Source organism: Euprymna scolopes, chromosome 17 (assembly GCF_053919585.1).
Source record: "Euprymna scolopes isolate OS-2025 chromosome 17, ASM5391958v1, whole genome shotgun sequence".
Taxonomy (NCBI): Eukaryota; Metazoa; Mollusca; class Cephalopoda; order Sepiida; family Sepiolidae; genus Euprymna; species Euprymna scolopes.
In genome coordinates, this window is record NC_136498.1 from 48,588,932 (window position 1) to 48,611,431 (window position 22,500).

Sequence of the window (22,500 nt, forward strand, 5' to 3'; positions counted from 1 at the left end):
AAAGAAAATTAAAAAGAAACAATTCACTTTTCAATTTCTGTTGTTTATTTCATTTCTAGACTATATTTCATTCTTTTTTGTTTGTTTTTTCAGTTATATTTTCTTCTTTTTTTTTCAGTTATATTTCATTCTTTTTTTTTCAGTTATATTTTCTTCTTTTTTTTTCAGTTATATTTCTTCTTTTTTTTTCAGTTATATTTTATTCTTTTTTTTTCAGTTATATTTTCTTCTTTTTTTTTCAGTTATATTTTATTCTTTTTTTTTCAGTTATATTTTCTTCTTTTTTTTTTCAGTTATATTTTATTCTTTTTTTTTCAGTTATATTTTATTCTTTTTTTTTTCAGTTATATTTTATTCTTTTTTTTTTCAGTTATATTTTATTCTTTTTTTTTTTCAGTTATATTTCTTCTCCCGTACTTCGTTTATTCATTGACACTTACTCTTGTTCATTTATTTTTCTTTCATCACTCTTTGTTCTTTTATATTTCCCCTCAATAATATTTTTATTTTAACTTTCTTTTCGCTTATATTCATTTCTTTACATCTTTCCCCTTTCTTTTTATACATTTTCTTTTTATACATTTTCTTTTTATACATTTTCTTTTTATACTTTTCCTTTTTTATTTGATCTTTTTTTTTTCTTATTTTTCTTCTTATTTTCTTTCCGTCCTTTTTTATTTTTAAATTATAATTTTCAGCAAATGTTTTGTGTTCTCTCTTCTTCTCTTTCTTTCTTGCATTTCTTTTTTGTGTTTTTTTTCTCTCTAACTGCCTTTTCTTTATTTTAATTTGTTTTTCTTTCTTTCTATTTTGTCTTTCATATCATGCATACGTACAAGCGTATGCATTGTTCACACACACACACACACACACACACACACACACACACACACACACACACAACGTTAATCATTTACTTACTCGCTTTGTATTTACCAATCATAATGGGTTAACAAACTTTCTCATTAATAAAGATTTATAATGAAAAAGATCTTATATATATATATATATATTGTAAATTTAGAAAAAAGTCCAAGCTCAATGAATGCCTTTTTGTTAGGTTCCAGAGTGTAGTGTAATAATCTCCAAGTTACAAATATCAAATTTTCTCAGTTGTTTTTTTTATTACTTTTCAAAAGCATGTGAAGACTTATGCAATATTATTTTATATTGCGACTAACAAATCCGTAAAATTATGTTATTACTGCATATTTAGTCATGTACTCTTACATGAACCATGTAAGTAGTCCAAAATAGTGTTTTTATAATTTTTTTTAAAAGGTAAAAATCTGAAAATTATGTGACTAAATATGCAGAAATAACATAATTTTGCAGACTTGTTGGTCGCAATACAAAACAATATTGTAATGGATACCTTTTAAAAAACAATAAATAACCAACTGAGAAAACTTGATATTTCTAACTTGCAGAATTATCATACTATATATATATATATATATATATATATATATATATATATATATATATATATATATAATGATAAGTTATCAATTTTATCACAATGTAATGTTCTGACATATGCATTATCTGACTAGCTTTCTGTATTTGTTCTCTCGAAACAACATTATACATAGAACTTTACTTTTCCATGATAATTCTTATTGGCCAAGGGGTTGAATAGTGGACTTCTGAAAGTGAATTTGTGACTGGGTTCGAATTCTTCAACCAGTTGCAATCATCATTTCCTACACTAACGATTGCATAAGCATGGAACATTAAAGCCTGTAGGTAAAAATAATTATATAATTCTTGCTTCTGTTGAGTAGAAAGAAATCTAAGAGCCCTCAGTTATTTAATAATAAGACTAATATTCATTTATGATATTAAGACGTGTCTCTTAACGCTCCAGAGTCATAAGGGTGCTGCATTATTTCATGCAGCATGTCTTGGGCAAGAATATCCTAATGGTGCCCATCCCTCTCCAGGCTCCGAGCACATACAGCACCTAGTATTACCAAATGGTCATTCATTTTAGTATTGGCCAGGTTCAACGTCACTTAAGTTCAGTGATCTAACAGGAACCGGTGTGCCAACGTGATTATGCCGTATGAATAATATTAATAATATTGCAGAAGTTCAGATCAATATGATATCTTAGATGAAAAAAAAAAAATATTATGGGGTTCCTTGAGTTTTAATAATAAATCGCTCTCCCATTTTCATTTTCTTTTGACCTGTGTGGTTGCTTATAAGAGAAGTCAGTATTTAAAAAAAAAAAAAAAAAAAAAGAAAAGAAAGAAAAGCAAGTGACTTTCTTTATAAGCAACTCCACTGATCAAAAGATGGCAGACGAAAGTAGGAAAGCAGTTTATGATTAAAACACAAAGTTGTCCACATGGGTCAAGCTCTCCACTTAAACTTGATCTGCGCTTGCATAATATCATATGTATGCTAGAGACTTGAAGAAAATTGCGTCCGCTCACATCCTAACTAATAGCGTCTCCTCATTCATATTATTTGGACTACTGTTCTAATCTTGAGTGTCATTTTCACAACGCTTCGATCGATGTGACCTCTGGGATTCTTCAAGTTACATCAAGCGAAACATTGCGCAAACAGCACCCAAGATGAGAACAGTAGTCTGAAGAATCCAAAACGTATGGATAATCAATCCTCATCTAAAAAAAAAAGATTCAGAACTATCTCTTCACATTTTACTCACACAAAAGCAAATAATCGATTTAAAAATTATGTGTATTCATCCATTTATGCTGGTACACACACACATTGTGTGTGATTAAAGCGAGATGTGCTGGAGCATTGGGCAAACTGTCACTTGTATTCTTATAAATTTGACCAGTCCTCTTCAGCTACCATGAAAGCAACGATAATAATAATGAATTAATATGTGTGTGTGTGTGTGTGTGTGTGTGTGTGTGTGTGTGTGATGAAAAGAAATGAACCATATTTGGATGTTATAAAATAAATAAAGCGAATCAAAAAGTCGACTAAAAAAAAAAGATCACAAATTGTAATGGAACCCAAAGCGCTTTTCGTCAGACAAACCTTTCAAGGATATATGCCTAAATGTTTTTTTTTTCTTTCCTGTGTATTCAGGAAAGAAAAAAAAAACATTTAGGCATATATCCTTGAAAGGTTTGTCTGACGAAAAGCGCTTTGGGTTCCATTACAATTTGTGATCTTTTTTTTTTAGTCGACTTTTTGATTCGCTTTATTTATTTTATAACATCCGAATATGGTTCATTTCTTTTTCATCAGTTTAAAATTTTGCAATTCTAATAATGATATATATATATGTATATATATATATATATATATATATATATATATATATATCTTTTTGCTTCATTATTTCATTTTTGTTTAACTTATTTTATTAAAAAAAAACAAATCTATATAATTTTTGGCTTCCATCCCTTTTTCATCATTGACAACTTCATTACTTCAATTGGGGACAGAGAGAAAGGTTGTTCCTGCAAAGAGTCCGCCGGCAAAGCGCAGATGAAAGCGCCATCCAGCGAGTGTTCCTTGCAGAGTTTCGAGATACGATCCAGCCCACACTGCTGGAGAATCTCGCACAGCTCTGCCACAGACATACTTTCCAGAGACGCGGTGACTGCTGCCTCTTCTTTTATACTGTCATTACTGACACTGCTGGCAATGTCGCTACCAGCATCGTTGGTACATACATTGCCACAATCTCCATCAATGGCAGAGGCCTCAGCGGCAGAAGTAGTTTTTGAGAGAGAAGACAAATTTCTTTTAGCCGGAACCGGAAATGGTTTATCAGCAACTGCATTCTTCAACTCTGATTCGTAGTCGTCCAAGTCTGTATAAATCAAAGAACTACTTTCCTCTTCAGTTGATATATCTGATCTTTCTTCGGTTGTTTGTGAACATTGTGTTGTTGCTGCTTCATTCCAGTCCGTCTCTTGACTCACCTCTTCAGTCGGGATATACTCAGTGAAATCAGATATAGTTCTCTGAGGTGATGAACGTCGACGAATTTTCAAAGTGGCCATTTCGTTATAGTTCATATAAATACAATCTTTGGTATCGACGGTTTCATGATTTCCTGTTTCTATTTCCACTTCGTCTCCGCATTTTACTTCTTTATTTTCAATTGTAGCATAATCGACTTCCGGTTCTGCTATAGTTTCAGTTTCTGCTCTGATCTCCTTTCTTATTGGTGGTAAGTTCTCATATATATTATTCTCTTCATTTTCTGTTGTCTTACTTATGTCGCCATCTGGATTTCGATAAAGCTTCTCCGTGACTGGCGTTTCACTCATCAGAATCTCTTCTGTTGGGGCACTGGCAATTTTGGGGGCTTCGATCTCATAATAAAACTGTGACTGACGTTGACCACTTTTCCTGCCCAGACTCCCGCTTGTGATGTACTCGTAAATGGTACTGTCTTCATTCATCAGATCTGCTAGAATTGGATAGAGTTTGTTGCTGGCTTTGCGAATCGGCTCAGGGGTAACTGCCTTGATCACGTTGTCTCGAATTGCTGCCACATCTTTGGGTGAGGCTTTTTTGAATTTACCTTTAACTGATTTTAGAGCAGACTGGACCTTCTTGAATATCTTATCCTGTTAAAATGAAAAAAAAAAATGAAAAACGCTTTGATGAATATGTATAAAAAAACATATTTTTATAATAAATATTATTAATACCCTATACAGTAGAGCCCCGGCATACAGCATTAAAAACACTGTGCAACACTAAAAAAAGTACAGGATATCTGCAGCAATTTTTGTATACCTAGTAACTATAATTTAGTAAATAATTTTATACTAAGCCCTACTTACGTATTGAGCATAGTTGAAGTAAATATATATAAGCACACACACACACGACATATATTTTGGTTATATAACTGTAATAGAACAATAATTATAACAGTGTGTGTGTGTGTGTGTGTGTGTTTAAATATTTTTTTTGGTCTATAAATACACATGTGTCTGCATTCTGATTCTTTTTTTTTCTCTTTTTATTGTTATGGAGGCATACTTTACAGTAAAGTTAGGGATTGTCCGCCAAATAAAAGCCCCCCCCCCAAAAAAAAAAAAGAGAAAAGTATTTTCCAAGTGTGGCGTTGAAATCATTTTCATTTAACAGTAAAAAAAAAAAACGAATTCATTTTTAAATTTCTGTTGTTTATTTCTTTTCTACACTATATTTCATTCTTTTTTTTTCAGTTATATTTCATTCTTTTTTTTTTTTTAGTTATGTTTCTTCTCCCGTACTTCGTTTATTCATTGACACTTACTCTTGTTCATTTATTTTTCTTTCATCACTCTTCCCCTTTCGTTCTTTTATATTTCTCTTTAATAATATTTTTATTTTAACTTTTTTTTCGCTAATATTCATTTCTTTACATCTTCCTCCTTTCTTTTTATACATTTTCTTTTTTATACATTTTCTTTTTATACATTTTCTTTTTATACTTTCACATTTTTGTACTGTTCAGGTTCAAATGTCACTTAATTTTGATGTCAAAGTGATCATGCCGTGTATATTATTTCGTCTTTACAGACGCAATAGAAACTAAACCGCGATATTTGTATTTTCTTGCTTTCACATCCCTCTTTTGAATTTTTGGTTGTAGGCCAACACCATTGGATTGTTTCTCTTGTAACCAAATGGTTACAAACAATGTTTAGAATTTAATTTAGACGATTAAGCACTAAAAATAAATAAAAAATGAATGTTCATTTGATTTGATGTTACTTTTTCTTGACATTTGATTTTCATTTAAAAATTATTTCATCAATCAACTTTAATTATACTATTTTCCCTGAAAATATTTTATGCAACCTTTTCTGTTTCAATTATGACCGTTTTCTGCAGGAAAGGCAGTCTATTGATGATGGCCTATAAATTCAGAATAGAGGTGTGTGAGCAAGAAAATTCAATACTACCGAATAAACATACAGGTAGATTGTAGATACGTCCCCAAAACGTGAAACATACAAGGATTTGATTACAGTTGCATCATGAGAGATCACATATGGAAGTCAAAAACTCCATTCTCTCAAGGGGAGTTAACTTTGTAGTCCCTACAGAAGGAATACAATCATAATGGTTATTGTTCTGAACTGCTATTCAGAATGGGGTTTGTGCATGCACATACAATGCCTTGGCCATTGTATTTACGGAAAATCATCAAGTAATCTAGAATTTTCAAACTTAAAATTATTTTATTATTCTTATTTCAACTCTAAGTTTCTATAATCATATTTAGCCAATAAAGGATTTTTATCCGTCTACTCTCGTTATCTGCCTAAACACTGTGGTCTTTCCACTCTTTTCTAAGCTAGGTTCTCCTATCTTATGTCACATGCTTCTATTCAGCTAATCAAGGCTTAGCATATATCTACCCTCTGTCCAAGTACATTCAGTAACCGTTTGGTTTTATAGCGGTTTCATGACAGATGTATTTTGTACTATGTGTACACCCAATCTCTTAGGTTGAGTTGTAGTTTGGTTAGTAAAAACAGACATGCTAAGACTTGCATAGAAATACACTGGGTAATTTGGACACTTCTATGCATGTGCACGACTTTCAGCAAACATCCGTTTATGTCTACTTTGTTGGTGGGAAGAGACAAACCAGTTTCTGAATGAGATGTTGTGAAGATAAGACAATAAGAACTGGAACCCGAGAACTTAACAGCTCGGTACTAATTAGAAAACTCATTCCATAATGGAATATTGACCAGGAAAAAAATGTACCCTACATAAAAAAATATATTCCCAATTTTCTTTAAATCTTTGCTTAATATTTAAAATCAACGAATAAAACAAAGAACTCAAGTTGTGTATGTTTGTTTACAAATGACACGTGCATTGTTAGTCAACCGATATCGATTGAAAAGTGTCCCGTTTGAGCCTCTCAGCTTCTGGGGTCCTTATTCCATACTCCATCCTATTAGCATTTGCAAAGAAAATAAATCATGAAACTTCCGTTCAGCACCTTCTGTTTTGCATGAACTGCCCGGAAATTTCTGCAGATAGCACAGTCCTTATTCTGCATAAGTACAGACATTTTACCTTCATTTATCACTTAATCCTAACAGAGAATATCATGAAAATTATAATCTTGGTCCTGTGGGATTAGCAAACAGATGTGCAGTTTGTGGTTCTGCTATTTCACACCAGGCAAAGCACTGGGCAAATGCTGAGATAGAAAACAGATTTTATATGACTAATGAAAGAGTGGCTTTAGATTCATGCGAAAAAAAAAAATATTGTTGGAGGAAAGACGTGAACAAAATATAGACAGACAAAATATGCTGAATGTATATAAGCATATAAACATGTATATAAGCTTATAAACATGTATATAAGCATATAAACATGTATATAAGCATATAAACATACGCACATGCAACTGTACTTTATATGTTAGATTACTTACCCCTTGATTTGCACTCTTATTTTGTGTTTGAGGAAATCTATACTGTGTGTAAGTTAGCTCGAATGGAATCTGTTGGTTTTGGCTTAAATCTGAAAGAAAAATAAAAGAGCAAAATGAAATAGATTCCAATATTTTCATAAAGAAGATGGCGAATATTCTTCCTGCAAAGTGTTAATTTTGAAATCTTGCCAAATAGATAAGAAACAAGACTGGGCAAATTAATCATTTTATTTTAGCCCATTTTGTTTTAGATGTACTTGATAAGGTTACAAGCCTAATAGTGTTAACAAAGTGTGGGGAGGTGACAGTGGTTTAGTGGTTAACGACACGGGCTGATGACCTGGGTATCCTAAGTTCAAATCCAGTTCATTCCACAAAAATTACTTTCATTTAAGACGTTGGCAACCTTCACGTAGTCCCTCTCATAATCCCTAATGTTTTTGTAGAAAGAATTCTGACTACAAAAATATTGGGGAACCAATGCCAACAATAGAATCTTCGGATTCATGCAATATTATAATTACCAAGGAATGGGCCATTTGGCCTCCTGTTTATAAAATCTGTATGACACAAATGTTGGTTTTATTCACAGATATATTATCTTCTTTAAAATATATGAACAGATACGACTGTATGGGGAAGGTAGTACACTGGAAACTATGCAAACGACTGATTTTGAACGTGCAGATGAATGGTACAGACACAAATCAGAGACAGTACTGGAAAATTAAATCCGCAAAATCTTCTGGGATATGGAAGTACAAACAGATAAGCTTATCTAAGCAAGGAAACCGAATGTCATAAGAGTTAACAAGAAGCCAAAAAAAACCTCCTGCAAAATTGGAGATTTTGACATCCCAGCATTGTTACAGGGTAAAGAGATGAAAAAACATGGCAAATACACAGAACTTCACAGAGAACTGAAAGGAATATGAAGTAGCCAATATAATACCAATAATCATGAGAGTACTTGGAACAATACAAAAAAAAAAACCTGGAAAAATAACTAAAAGAAATTGGAAACAAAAGGGAAGAGTGATACTATACAACAGACAGCAATGATGAAAACAGTGGAAATCTTAAGGAAAATCCTCGAATGCAGACACCAACATGCATAAACCAGTCACATGAGGATTGCAACGGAAGTAGAATAAAAATACGAAAATCTAAAACTACTATAAATTATATAAATTGTCATTTGCCCCCTCCCCCATCAGTCTCAGTTATTACCACACAAAATAATTGTGAAAGAGTCAAGGCGGTTATAAAAACCGAATAGGGAGAGAACTAACCTGACCTCCACGGGAAAAGTACCAAGAGTACTGGGAACTTGGGGAGGCTTATTGCCACCCAAATTCCAGAGAACAACAATAGTTCTTGCCGGTGAGAGATTAATGGTAAGCAGATATTGAAATTATGCAAAGTCATTTGCAATAGATATCAAAAGAGGTGGAGAATACTGGAAATCTAGGGAGACTTATCATCACTCAGACTCCAAGGAAAATCACTGATTATTGCAATAATCACTGATAATGAGTGTGTGAGAACTCCTAGTGAGTAAATAATAATAATAATAAGAAGAAGAAATCCTCAAACACCGAAATCCATTCACATAAACAAAAACGCTAATCAGTCATATGGAAGTGACAATTATAATAAAGCAAAAACATAGAAAGAAGACCATCATTCCAATGGAATTACAAGGAATTTTATAAGGTAACCCCCCCCCCCAAAAAAAAACAACACATACACACAATGTGATAGTGACAGCTTCGAGTGATACCACATAAAATAATCATGAAAGGTCAAAGAGAGTGAACAGAACACAAAGGTAAGAGCACTAACCAAACCTCCACTACAATGATGTGGAGAGTACAGGGATCTTAGGGATTCTTATTACCATCCAAATCTAAAGACTAATAACCATTGCTAGCAAGTAATCAATGGTAAGCGGCTGTTGTGATAATGCAAAGCCATTTTCAATGGTTACCAAAAGTGGTAATAGAAACCTAGGGAAACTTGTTGTCACTCAGACTCCAGTGAACACCACGGTTGTTGTCAGAAAGCAATCAATGATGAAAACCTGTGTGAAAACTCCTAGTGAGTAAATAATAATAATAATAATAATAATAATAATAATAATAATAAAATTAGCCAGATTATATTTTAGGTAGACGTTGTATCTCAAACCAGCAAACTTCTCTTGATAATTAATCCTATTTAATTTTATGAACGGATTAGGAAGGATTAACTAAGATGCATAGTTCTGCATTTGCTCACATGTGATCGGGTGCTAGTTTTTATCCGAGAAAGAATGTAGAGCTCATCATGGATTTGTAGCAAACAAGTCAGTCTTACATATGACTTATTATTAGCTCTTATTCAGGAATTCACACAAAAGTCATTAGTAGTTAAAGATCAGTGGAAAAAGAAAGAAAAAAACAAAACAAAACAAAAAAACATGTGATATTCTCTGGAGTCTGAGTTGTTAGGTTGTCTCCCTTTGTATATAGATAACGAATTCTGTCTTTTGTATTAAAAAATATGATAATATATGTCGTTTAAGAAGTTTTATTGCTTCAAAGCAGGCAGCTGGAGTTAATATAAATAAATTTGGCGTAACTACACTAAAATAGCAAAATTTTTAATATTGAATTTCAAGGCAAACAAATGGTTTCTAATTAATTGTCATGTTACGATAATGAATATATCCAAAAATTACAAACAAAAAATAAGGAAAACATTTTTTGCCAAAAATTAGCAAAAATAAAATGTTTGGCTAAAAAAAAAATACCAGAGAGTTCCAAAGGAGGGTAAATAGTGTGTAACAGTTGCCTATTTTTAAAATAAAATTTGTTTTAAACCCTGTCAAGGCAGGAAAGTGTACCCCGAGTAGCTCTTCCCCAGATGTGGCAACAGCACTCTATTTAAGGATGTACCTGTTGACTATTACCATGTCTGGTCTTCTGGCTTGAATGAGTTTGTCCCAAAGGTTTTATGCCTTTTATTTTGGCAAGATGCTCGCCCCGCCCCCTCTATCTCTCTGCTTATCTACAAAGATAATAGAACTAATTATATAAAAACAGGAAATTGGAATAGTCCAGTTTGAACAATGTGGAATATCAACACAAGTACTTATTTTACCCACACCTGGTGAGAAAGAAAAAGAGATAGAGAATAGAAGATAGAACAAACTGAAAGACTAATTTTGGATTGAAAAAAAAATTAAACTGGAGTTTAATGTTTTTCTGATTCAAGCAATCAATCTAACACAAAACTCAATGGGTGACCTAACAGGTTACATTTTTCTAGTGTATATATAAGTGGGAGATTTTAATAAAGCTGTATGACCGAGAAGCATGGAAAATGTAAAAATAATATTATACTCATATAAAAGTAAATAACAATGGAAATATGAGCATCAAAGGTCAGTGCAGTTATTGAAATAGTTGTGCTGTAAAGTTTATAAATCATATATGATGATAATTCTGGATCATGTATGATTATGTATAGCATATATAAAAACAAATCCAAAATTGTGAATGTATCAGACTATTGGCCAGAGCGTCTATCAACAGGTTTATGTGTCTTGTTATTTTGTTTTTATGCCTACTTTGTGCTGATGTACAAGAATAATGAAAAACATATATGCAGAGAACACTAATTTTCTAGTGATCATATATATATATATATATATATATATATATATATATATATATATATATATATATATATATGTGAAAGTGTCTGTGTGTGTGTATCTGTGTGTCTGTGTGCGTACATCATTTCCCTATGCAATAACTCTGTCAATTTTAAGTCTACAGACTCGAAATTTGATATACAGGGTACTGAGATTTGAGAAAATCTATGTGATCGATTTTCGGCCAGAAATTTGGTGATTAAGGAGTCAAAGTTCAACGATTTGACCTTTGAGAACTCTACCAAACTCCGATAATTTTGGGTCTACACACTTGAAATTTTAGATATATGTTCCTTGGATATGGATCTAACTTAATAACTTGATTTGAGCACAAAACAATAAATATTAAGGGGTCATGATAGGGGTCAAAGTTTAAAAAATTGACTTTTTTTTTTTTTTGCTCAACATACACCTCCAAATACCCGGGCAACGCCGGGCACCCATGCTAGTATATATATATATATATATATATATATATATATATATATATTTATATACTAGCAGATGTACTCGGTATTGCACAGTATTAAATTTAACGTAAAATTCCTTGAACAAAAAAAGAAAAAATAAAAAAAATGAAAAAACTGAGACATGTGCATGCGAGTATTATGTTTTTTTCTAAACAGTTCACTTCTTAATGCGCCTTTAACCAGATCAGTATGTAAAGATAATATTAGATCTAACGAATCAAATTATTAACAAATTATTGTCTTCATTATAGCCTCCCATAAGTTATCTTTTTACCATTTTGATGAACCCGTCTTTTCAAGATAGCCTACAGCTTATCTCAACGCCTCCGTTCCATCTTAAGGACAAAGAATATGTAGGGATAGCTGCGAGTGTAATTGTGAGGCAAGTGTTGCACAATCTCCAACTACACCTCTCCTTCAATTTAAATCAGAAGAGCAAGCAATCCACTCCATAATATGATCATTTTTAATCCTTTTGATGCTGACAACTCAACAGGGCTAAAGATGCATGGCTGGCTGCATCAGCATGCATAAACATCAATTCCTTACATTCAGAAACATGTTTCTTCTTTATCCAACTTAGGAAATTTTCTTCTAGAAAATGGCAATAGTTAACTAAGTTCATTTTAACTCCCTCAGCAACTCAGAATGGTCCAATGAGCTCATTTTTCACAATCCCGGCCCAAATCATCACTCCACCCCCATCTTTCTGCTGTCTGAACCACAATGAGACATCAAATCGTTCAGCAACCCAACCACTTGCCCAACCGTCAGAACCATCAAGACTTGCTCTCATTTCATCCGTCCAAATTACTGAACCGAAATCCAATTTTATGTACTTTTTACACTAAGCAAGTCGTCGAAACTTGTGTTGTTGATTTATTGCTGGTCTTTTTTGTGCTTTTTTTCACTGTGGGGCCCAGTTCGCCAATTTTTGGAAATAAAGACAATGGTAAGTCCTCAGGTTGAGGGCTTTTTTGAGGTAAAACGATAAAATAAATACAGAAAAATTAAAAAATTCCTAAAATGTCACATTTGGAGGTGTTTAGCGCCCAAAAACTTAAATTTGGGATTTTGCTCCCAAAAGTGCATATTAGATATTTTGGGCATATCTTAGTGAAAAATTATCCACTGGCACTTGTTTTTGCTTCAGGTCTTGTTTTAAGTCTAATAATGTAAATACGAAATAGTATGTATATTACAACAAGATATTTTCAACAAGAGACACATAAAATTTCTTTGGTAGGTTGAAAAGCCTTGCATGCCATCTAATAACGTGATCATTTGCACCACATTCAGTACAATTAGAACAATACTTATTTGGATGCAACTCATTGGACTGCTTCACAACACAAGGATCAGAACGTTAAAGCAGTTTACAAATAACATCAGTTAACTGTTCAATTGGTGATGGTTTTCTTGAAAGGAATTGAAATTACAGATGTCTTTATTGTTAGACTCCAAACATGTCTCTGACAAGTTTTCTAATCCGAAACCATCATTCATAGCCATCAACTTGGCTAAATATTGAATTATTCCATGAAGAGTGATTGAAAATGATCACACACATTCCTAATTGTGTTTTGATAAAGAATTTTTATCTTATCAAGGTTAACTTGTCCCGAGGAAGATACAACACTGAGGATTTTTGACAACTTGCGATGCAAAAGCAACAAATTCCTGTGTTTCACAGGAATCAATTCTTGCATGCAATCAATAACCTCATCAGAGAAAAAAACGTCTTTCTTGAGGATCATTTGTTGATGTTTCATCTTTTCCACCAGCATGATTACATTTATCCAGATAGAGACCAGTTTCCTCGTGGATTTTGTTAAGGGCTCTTTCTCTGGAGGCATGAATTGGGTTACACAATGGCCCACACTTCTTAATCCATTATTGGTAGTCTATGTGGCAGCAAGACATACATTTACGCAACCATGTAATGCCATTGATGTAGGCATGGGTTATGGTCATACTTTCTAATTTGATACAGAAATGGGTTTCACTGTAACACCTTCCCTGGTCTTAAAGTTACCACTTTTAGTAAGAACCACGCCATCATCAACTAGACCTTCTCACAACTTCAGAGTATCGTCAGCACATCTGCTGATTGGAAAGCCATCAGAAATGAATTCAGGATTTGTCCAGTTTGTCTGCTTGCTAATACAAAGAACACAATCTGCGCCACACATGCTACTTAAACATTAAACCTTTCATGGTGTTATGAATTCTTATCTTTACATTGTATGCCTTGTTACCAATGTGTGCACATAGATCGCGAAAACACTTTCTCCTTTTCTTTGTTATTACAACATCTTAACTCTCAACAACAACAACAACAACAGTAGTATCAAACAACTTCTGTAGCAGCAAGTTCGAACACAGCTGAATTGCCTTTCTTGTGCCGACTCTTTAAACGAGTGAATTGCATCGATGATGATTTGAAGAAATTCAACTAGTCAGCAGAATTCTTGGATTACATTGAATTCTTTTCCATATTTACTGATACAAGCATCATAATGGAATTTGGTTTGTGGAAACTGCGAACTGTAATAAATGATTACTTAGAAGATTTTTTTTTCTTTTGTAATGGACACTTTGTTGATTTCTTCCTTCTTATATAAATATATTTCTGAAATGTAAATATTGATGTTATAAAACAATTACTGCAACAAAAAAAAAAAACATTGAAGAAAGTTTAAATGATATAAAGAAAAGTTTATACGAAAGAAAACCAAGAAAATCTGAAATGGACACAGGGAACTTCTCAATGGACAATTCTCAAGGAAACTAACAACTAACTTAACAGAGTACAAAATAGACTTCGTGGCTTAGTGGGGGATGCCCTTATCTCTACCCTGCAACCTCTCTCCCACAGAAGAGACCTTGCGAGCCTATCCTTGTTTTATCGTTATTTCCATGGCAGGTGCTCGTCTGAACTCCAATCTCTGGTCCCCCCTCGCCAATCCTTCACGAAAAACACCCGTCTAGCTGAATCCACTGTGAAAAATTTCCCCCATTTTTTATCTATGCCTAAATAAAAACGTAGATTCCATGAACAAAGCTTCTTTCTTAGAACTGCACGCCTGTAGAACTCTGTTCCGTCTGCCTGCTTCTCATCTGACTACAACTTGGATATCTTCAAGTCCAACGTTAACAAATTCCTAATGAACCGCCCTCTTAAGTAAACACTTCATTAAATCTCCACACTAACGTACTGTACTTGCAATAACCCTTATCCCTGAATGGCTTCCGGGCCTTGATAAGTGGTGACCACCTTGTAAAAAAAAAACAAAAAAAAACAACAACATAGCATGCATTCAACATCCATTTGCAACAAATGTTCTCAATTTCAAGACATATAATTGTGAAAAGAATTGGGGAAATCTTTTAATATTTCTAAATTTTTTTTGTAGCCATAGAATATTTCAGGGTAAATTATTCTGCAAACGGCTAAATCTTACACAAATCTGTTTATTGCATCAGATAGCTCATAAACCAGAATTTCAAAAAGTATATAATTTAATATGTGAGCTTTATCTCTTTTGAAGATATTTTGCAATTTATGCAACCCCCCCCCCAAAAAAAACACTCAATATGGGTAAAAAAATGTACAATTTTGGCATATCTTTCACAAAGAAGAATGAAAATTATACTCAGTTTTTCTGTAAATGTTGATAAGTTAATTCTCAACATTGACAAACCTAACAAAACAAGTAAGGAGTGTGTTTTTAAGGATTTTCTTCTATTTTTGAGAGGTTTTCTGAGGTTGGTACAATTTTGCTTATGAAAAACTGAGCTTGACCAAAGTTGCTGATTCCTACAACTTTAAAATCTTATAAAGTCGTTAAAAATGATGCAATTGACATTTTCTTTTGTTTTGTTAGAAATTTATTTTAATTTTTATTTATTAAATTCCAAAAGTAAAAGAAGACATCAACTTTTTGCCTACTTTCACTGTGTGTGTGTGTATGTTTAATTTTCCAAGCGTTTTCAAGACACGATTGTGGGAAGTCTTGGGGGTATATCACCAAGTCCAACTACAGAAAAGATCTTGGAACTCGAACTAAGGGGTTGCCTTGCCATTTTCCTTTTTACAGCAGATATGTCAGTTTTCTTCTCCGAGCCTAGTTACATTTTTTTTCTTGTTTTTTTCTCAATTTGATACAAAGGTCTTGATGGTCCTGTGATCACGCCTTAATAAACGAGAAATTTTCTAGAAAATTTTACGATAGATGCGTTTTCTTTTCTTTTTTTTTTTTTTTTTAGCCATTTTTACCGTAAACTGGTCTAACAACGTATGAAATTGTTATAGTTTGTAAATTTGCATAATAATTTGGTACGCACTGGACATAGGGCGAGGCAAAAGTAGGGCACATCAAAAAAATTAAAAAAACATTTATGTCCAACTATATTTAAACACATTTAAAAACATTAAAATATTAATGAAAATTAAATGTTATTTATCAACGCAAGTGCTCAAGCGGTTTTTATTCTTGATTTACACAGCTTTTAAATCTACCTCTTACGTTTCTACTTTTGGCTCACCCTCTCTCTCTCTCTCTCTCTCTCACTCTCTCTCTCTTTCTGTGTATATATATATATATATATATATATATATATATATATATATATATAAAGGATGAGAGGTTAATAATTTTGAAATTATCAATCAAGTTTTCATAGGGGGAAACATAAAATCAAAATAATATGTACGATCGTTTCGCAAACGATATCCTTTTATTCATTCGATATTTACAAATAAAACCATCGAGAAATAAGCAAAATATTTCTGCATATCGTCTCCTCATCAGAATAAAAAATTAATTAGCCAGAACAGAGAAGTTTCATAGGAGAAAATACAACGAAATCAAAATTACATGTACGATCGTTTCGGAAACGATACCTTTTATTCATCGAGAAATAAGTAAAAATATAATTTGATTTTGTTATGTTTCCTCCTATCAAAACTTGATCGACAATTTCACAATTATTAATCTCACACCCTTTCTATTTATATAGCTCTAGTTAATCACACCTATTGAGCTTATAACTGCAATACTCCGAGCTCAGCACCTTTAAATATATTTTACTGAGGCTTTGCTCATTTAGACCTTGTCTACTACACTATATATATATATATATATATATATATATATATATATATATATATATATATATATATATATATCTGTGGAAATATATTTTTTTATAATATATACAAATTCTTATTTAAGAAGCTCAATGTAATTACAGAGCAATATAGTGAATAAATGACAAAAGACTATATTCCAAAGTTGATGATGTTGGCCATTGATTGACATAATAATTAAGTGATCGATTTTGCGCTACGAAACAGATACTGTAAAGAATTGTAAATGTCAACTGAATTAAAGGAATAAATTATAAGATGGTCAACATCATGAACCTTGAAATATAGTCTTTTGTCATTGATTCACTATATATTATCGTTTTCTCTGCTTAGTTACACATGTTTTGATTACCGAATTGTATCAACGATCTGACAATAAAGTCGGATAAAATTGTCGGTAATCGAAACATATGTAACTAAGCAGATAAAACGGTAATATATATATATATATATATATATATATATATATACTCTGCATTAGTATTGAGCACCTTCTTCAGGTTTTTACTAATTACCATTTTTGCTAAATATATGTATGAATATATGAGAGAGAGAGAGAGAGAGAGAGAGAGAGAGAGAGAGAGAGAGAGAGAGAGAGAGAGAGAGAGAGAGAGATGAGGTAATATAATGTTGCAATATCGAGTAATACCTAGAGGGTTTTCATTATCTCTTGAAGCTTGACGTGAGCTTAGTGTGTGTGTGTGTGTGTGTGTGTGTGTGTGTGTGTGTGTGTGTGTGTGTGTGTGTGTGTGTGTGTGTGTGTCTGGGATTTTGTTGTTATTCTCCGAGTAATTAACAACTGATGATGAAATGAGATTAACAAGGACCACCTCCTCCATTACCTATCTCATCCACCCTCTCTCCCTCTCTCCCCTTACCCTCCACTTTACACACCGGACCTGTAGCCCACGTGTAAATAACGAACAAGGTTGGCTCATAGCGGCGTTCATCTAATCCGCTGTTATCTCGTTTTCATCATCTCGGCTATGTTTAGCCGGGAATTACCGAGTTTTGTTGCAAGGATTAACGAAGCGAGGAATGTAACTGCATCTACGTGGATTTGCTCCAAGCTTCAGGTCAACTGGCATCAGTGGCAGCACCCGCATCTGTAAACGCCGGATTACCGACTTTTACTGAAACACCGATGTTTAGCTCAGAACGCAGACCTTTATTTCCCGCCCCCAAACAATTTTTCCGACGTAAAATCATTGCGATAGGAACACAGACATAAGAGAAATAAAGAAAAAATTAAAGATTTAAATTTTCTTTTTCATTTAAATTTTAACTAGCAGGGAGACCCGACGTTGCCCGGTATTGAATGATGATCAATGAATGTTTCATACTCCCATATTTTATTGCCATCAAAATGTGTGAAATCGCCCATTTTTTTTTTCAATCAAATCTATTAATTGCCTGCTCGAGTTGAAGACCCATTGCGGGACATCGAGAGGAAACTTCACATGCCTCCTTGCAGTGACTTAATCCACAATACATGATTTAAATTTTACGAAAAATCGGATATACGTATTTGAAGTTCTAAAAGTTTTTTTTTCATAGGTCACATAGAAGTGGGGGACACGAGAATATTCAACATATAGAACATAACGTAGAGATTTGAGGTTGGTTCCAATGTCTTCCACGAAGACTTTTTTTTGTATACATTGCATAAATTTCATCAAAATAAAATATATTTAAAGTTTTAAATGAGGTTCAACCACTATAGTTCTTTTAGGTCAAGAGATCACATGGCGATTTGAAACCACAGCCATTGTTTTCCCAGAAAATTTTATACATATTATTCAAAGTTCATAAAACTTCAGATATATCTGAAGTTTAAGGGAGTTGTGCCTTCATAGCCCCCTTAGGAATGAACTTGGAGATTAGGGAGCACTTTCATTACCTTCCTTGGAAAATTTGACTTATGAATGCACCTTTATATTTTATGTAGACCTTCTAACTTTTCCTTCTAAAAGGAACACATAAACATTACACACCCAAATTATATATATATATATATATATATATATATATATATATATATATATATATATTGTCGACTGAGGAATTATTTAGTTATTTATAACTATCGATGAAAAACATTAGCATCAATAGTGTAGAGATATAAAATTGTTTATATAAGTATATATATATATATATGTGTGTGTGTGTGTGTGTGTGTGTGTGTGTATGTGTGTGTTCCTGAGTTTATATAAATAACACATCTCTTTAAAGTATCCTTATAATATCATTATTTCAAATAGCAAACTCAGTAAAGTTATGTTTCCAACTCCATAGCAAATATACTGGTTGATTGCATTCTAATGACCAAAGGGAAGAATCAATCAGCGATTTGGGAAAACAATGGCTGTGGTTTCAAATTGCCATGTGATCTCTTGACCTAAAAGAGCTATGGTGGTTGAACCTCATTTAAAACTTTAAATATATTTTATTTTGATGAAATTTCTTTATTTTTACACCATCAACGCTCTGATCCCCATCTGGCATCAATTGAAATGGATGGCTCTCGACTTGGAGAGGCTCCATGTTTTGACAAACTTCTGGGATTGACCTTTACTCCTGATCTGAAATGGAATCTTTTGCCAAGGTTGCTGGAAAAATGGTGGGATCCTTCTACCGCTCCAGTAGATATCTGACTGCTGATGCAATTCTCTATCTATAGAAAAGCCAAGTACGTCCAAGGATGGAGTACTGCTGCCATATCTGGGCAGGAGCTGCTAAAAACAGCCTATCACGCCTTGACAGAGTACAAAATAGACATCGTAGCCTAGTAGGGGATGCCTTTTTCTCTTCTCCAGGCCTTGACAAGTGGTGACTTCCATGCAAAAAAAAAAAAAAAAAAAAAAAAATCATAATTTTAATTTCTTTTTTCAGCAAATGCCTATACCTTTTCCTTAGCATCTTACGCATGTTTTACAGCCTGCAATGAAAACTATTGTCTTTAGTTTATTTGACCGCTATTCAGAGACGATGTAATATTAATATGAAAAGGCACATTATTCCAAAACCAAATAAAAAGGAAGAAAAATGATTACGAAAGGTGTTAAGAGTGACAATTCAAAAATATGAAACATTTAATTTAAAGATGACACTCAGAGAAAAAAAAAACTTCCGACACCACGTTGGAAGACTTCCAAGCTGGTATCTTCAATTCAAATCCAAGATGGCGACTTGGGAATCTTCCAAAGTGGTGTGTGTGTGTGAGAGAGAGAGAGAGAGAGAGAGAGAGAGAGAGAGAGAGAGAGAGGAGGGGGGATTGCTAAGCTGATAGCTATACTAACGGCGAGAAAAATCGATCGAGAGATACATGGTTAATCGTTTACAATAAATCGTTTGCCATAGGTATTAGAAAACTCATTGATATGTTGTGAAACAGACAAAACAAATAAACCATCCTCCGCTACCCAATATCACACGCCGCACTCCACCGCTTCTTCACCGAAAAGAGTGTGTAGGTATGACGTGGAGGGGGAGGGATTACGCTTATTACAGATTATTTGTTGGATTAACGAGTCTGTTGCCTAAGGAGGTCAGTAATACTGACACAAATCGTAAAAACAAACTTGGGATGAATAAAAACGAAAAAAAAAAATGATGCAACATGGAATTAGTAATTTTAGCAGTACGTGCCTGTAGATGGCGAAACTTTTAAGCACCCCTTCCGTTAATACGCATAATCCTATCCGTATACTAAAAATACGCGTGTACCTTTGTATGTCATCCCCTTCACCCCCATACGTTACGTGCCCATTATTTTTCTAGAAAGAATTTGGCGCTTCTGCAGAATTGGGACGAAATTTTGTAGTCGATAAATGGAGTTTTCAGATAAAAAACAGTGGTTTGAACTGATTTTTTTGTCAATTCTAATAAGTTACAATAGCTTCCAAATTATGCAGTCCAAATTACCTGAATATTACTGAATTATTAAACAAAACAACTATAATAATGTTAGCAGTTGAAATATTTCCGCCATTTTGTTTAAATCAAAACGGAAAATTACCTCCCTATCGAATTTTCCTGTGTCTTACGATCGTTTTCATCAAATTCTATTCTTTAAAATTTTCTTTAATAATTAATTTTCTACCTTATCGATTTTCGTAATTTTTGGATATAATCGTCTTAGAAATACGAGGAATACGTAGATACCATTGTTTTCATGTGAAATTCAGTTTTACGATTTTCGAAATTTCGTCCCAATAGTGCAGAAGCACCGAGAATTCTTAATAGAAGGCTTAGTCTTGGCAGCATTGAATGTGACCATCTATTTTTGTCCTCATTGGCACAAAGGTCTACTTTGCCAATCATGGAAGGTATATGCAAGAACTTAAACACTAGAGTCGGAAAGTGGGATTGACAGGTAAGCGCCTGAACAGCCCCGCTGGCATTCCCCGGTAAGGGCGCCCCAGGCAATTAGCAATAAACTAATCCCTTTTTCAAAGAGAGAAGAAAACGCCTCGGAGGGTGGACCTCATAGAATTGCACAGAACTAGAATCACACCACAATCAACAGGGTCCAGGTCATTACAGGAATGCTGTAATCGCTGTTGATTTTGGGGCCCTAGGAATATCTTCTGATAATCAATCCGATGTCGCTAAGGTAAAAATACTGATTTTGCTAGTTTAAAATGAATTGTTCCCAAATCAAATTATATGTCGATGTTGGGGAAAATAGAGAAGGATTACCGAAAAAAAGTGCTCCCCTCCCTTAGTCTGTCCTGCGAGCTGAAAAGGAAAAACGTAAGATCCAAGATGGCAACCATGGCCTTCTAATGTCCATGGTCTCGCAGAGTTCTTGAAAACTCACATCTCACACGTGATTTTGAGGTGAGCTCGGGTACCATAAAAGCATTTGTTGGGGGAAGTGGGCGGAAGCGTTCAGACCTGTGTACAGTGAACAACGTTGTGCGACTCATCGGATTTCTTGATACAACCTGTGTAGAGTGAACTTTGTTGTGCGTCTCATCAGACTTTTCTGATTCAAGCTACGTCGGCATTTTGTTACGTTATGGACTGTCGACTAAACAGTACAATTTTAAATAAATATATTTAAAAATGTGACATTCGCTACAATTTATTTGATAATCATTGTTACAATTAGAAAGCAGAGAATATTTTTTTTTTTTAAAAGAATTACGTTGCAAAATGTTTGGTATTCCTACGAGGATATGGTTAAAATGAATTGCAGGATATATTTATAGACAAGGGGAGTGTGATAAGAACTGACCAATCAGATGAAACTACGCTCTGCTACCAACCAATCATAAACCAAAATCATTCCATAAAATATGCTGAATCTTACAATTCCTGCACATAACTTTTTGTCTTCACACAGGAAAGAACTTTGCTGTTCGTCTTCAAAGCTTCTCTCGATTGATTGATACCGCCATTTTGTTTTGAAAAAAAATTTCTATTCTCTTCTAACACTAAAATGCCTTACAACTTCCAAAAAAAAAAAATAATAACTAGGTACAATATCAAATAAAAAAAGAGATATTTTTGTTTTATTTATTTAAAGAATATTTAGCTGACGATAATTATTTTCTTTTTATTACTTGAGAGTCATCACTAGAATAATAAAAAGAAAATAATTATCGCCAGCTTAATATTCTTGTGTTTGTGTGTGTGTGTGTGTGTAGCTTTCAACTCCAATGTAAACAAGTTCTTGTTTAGACATCCCTATAAATGATCAAATTCTACCTAATTTACACCATTAACGATTTTTAAACTATCACCTTACATTCATTACTCCTTC

The 22,500-nt window shown here is 33.3% G+C and overlaps 1 protein-coding gene across 2 annotated transcripts in view; it reads right to left on the reverse strand.

Annotated features, from left to right (window-relative positions):
• Window positions 1–3,269: 3,269 nt before the first annotated feature.
• LOC145296746 (uncharacterized) overlaps window positions 3,270–22,500 on the reverse strand; it is a 123,160-nt gene continuing 103,929 nt past the window's right edge. For both annotated transcript variants that reach the window (XM_080142780.1, XM_080142779.1), the window contains 2 exons: window positions 7,409–7,497; window positions 3,270–4,577 (listed from right to left, as the gene is read on the reverse strand). In XM_080142780.1, the coding sequence (XP_079998906.1) occupies window positions 3,375–4,577; window positions 7,409–7,497 (1,292 nt within the window). In that variant the 3' untranslated portion in view covers window positions 3,270–3,374. The remainder of the gene's footprint in view (window positions 4,578–7,408; window positions 7,498–22,500) is intronic.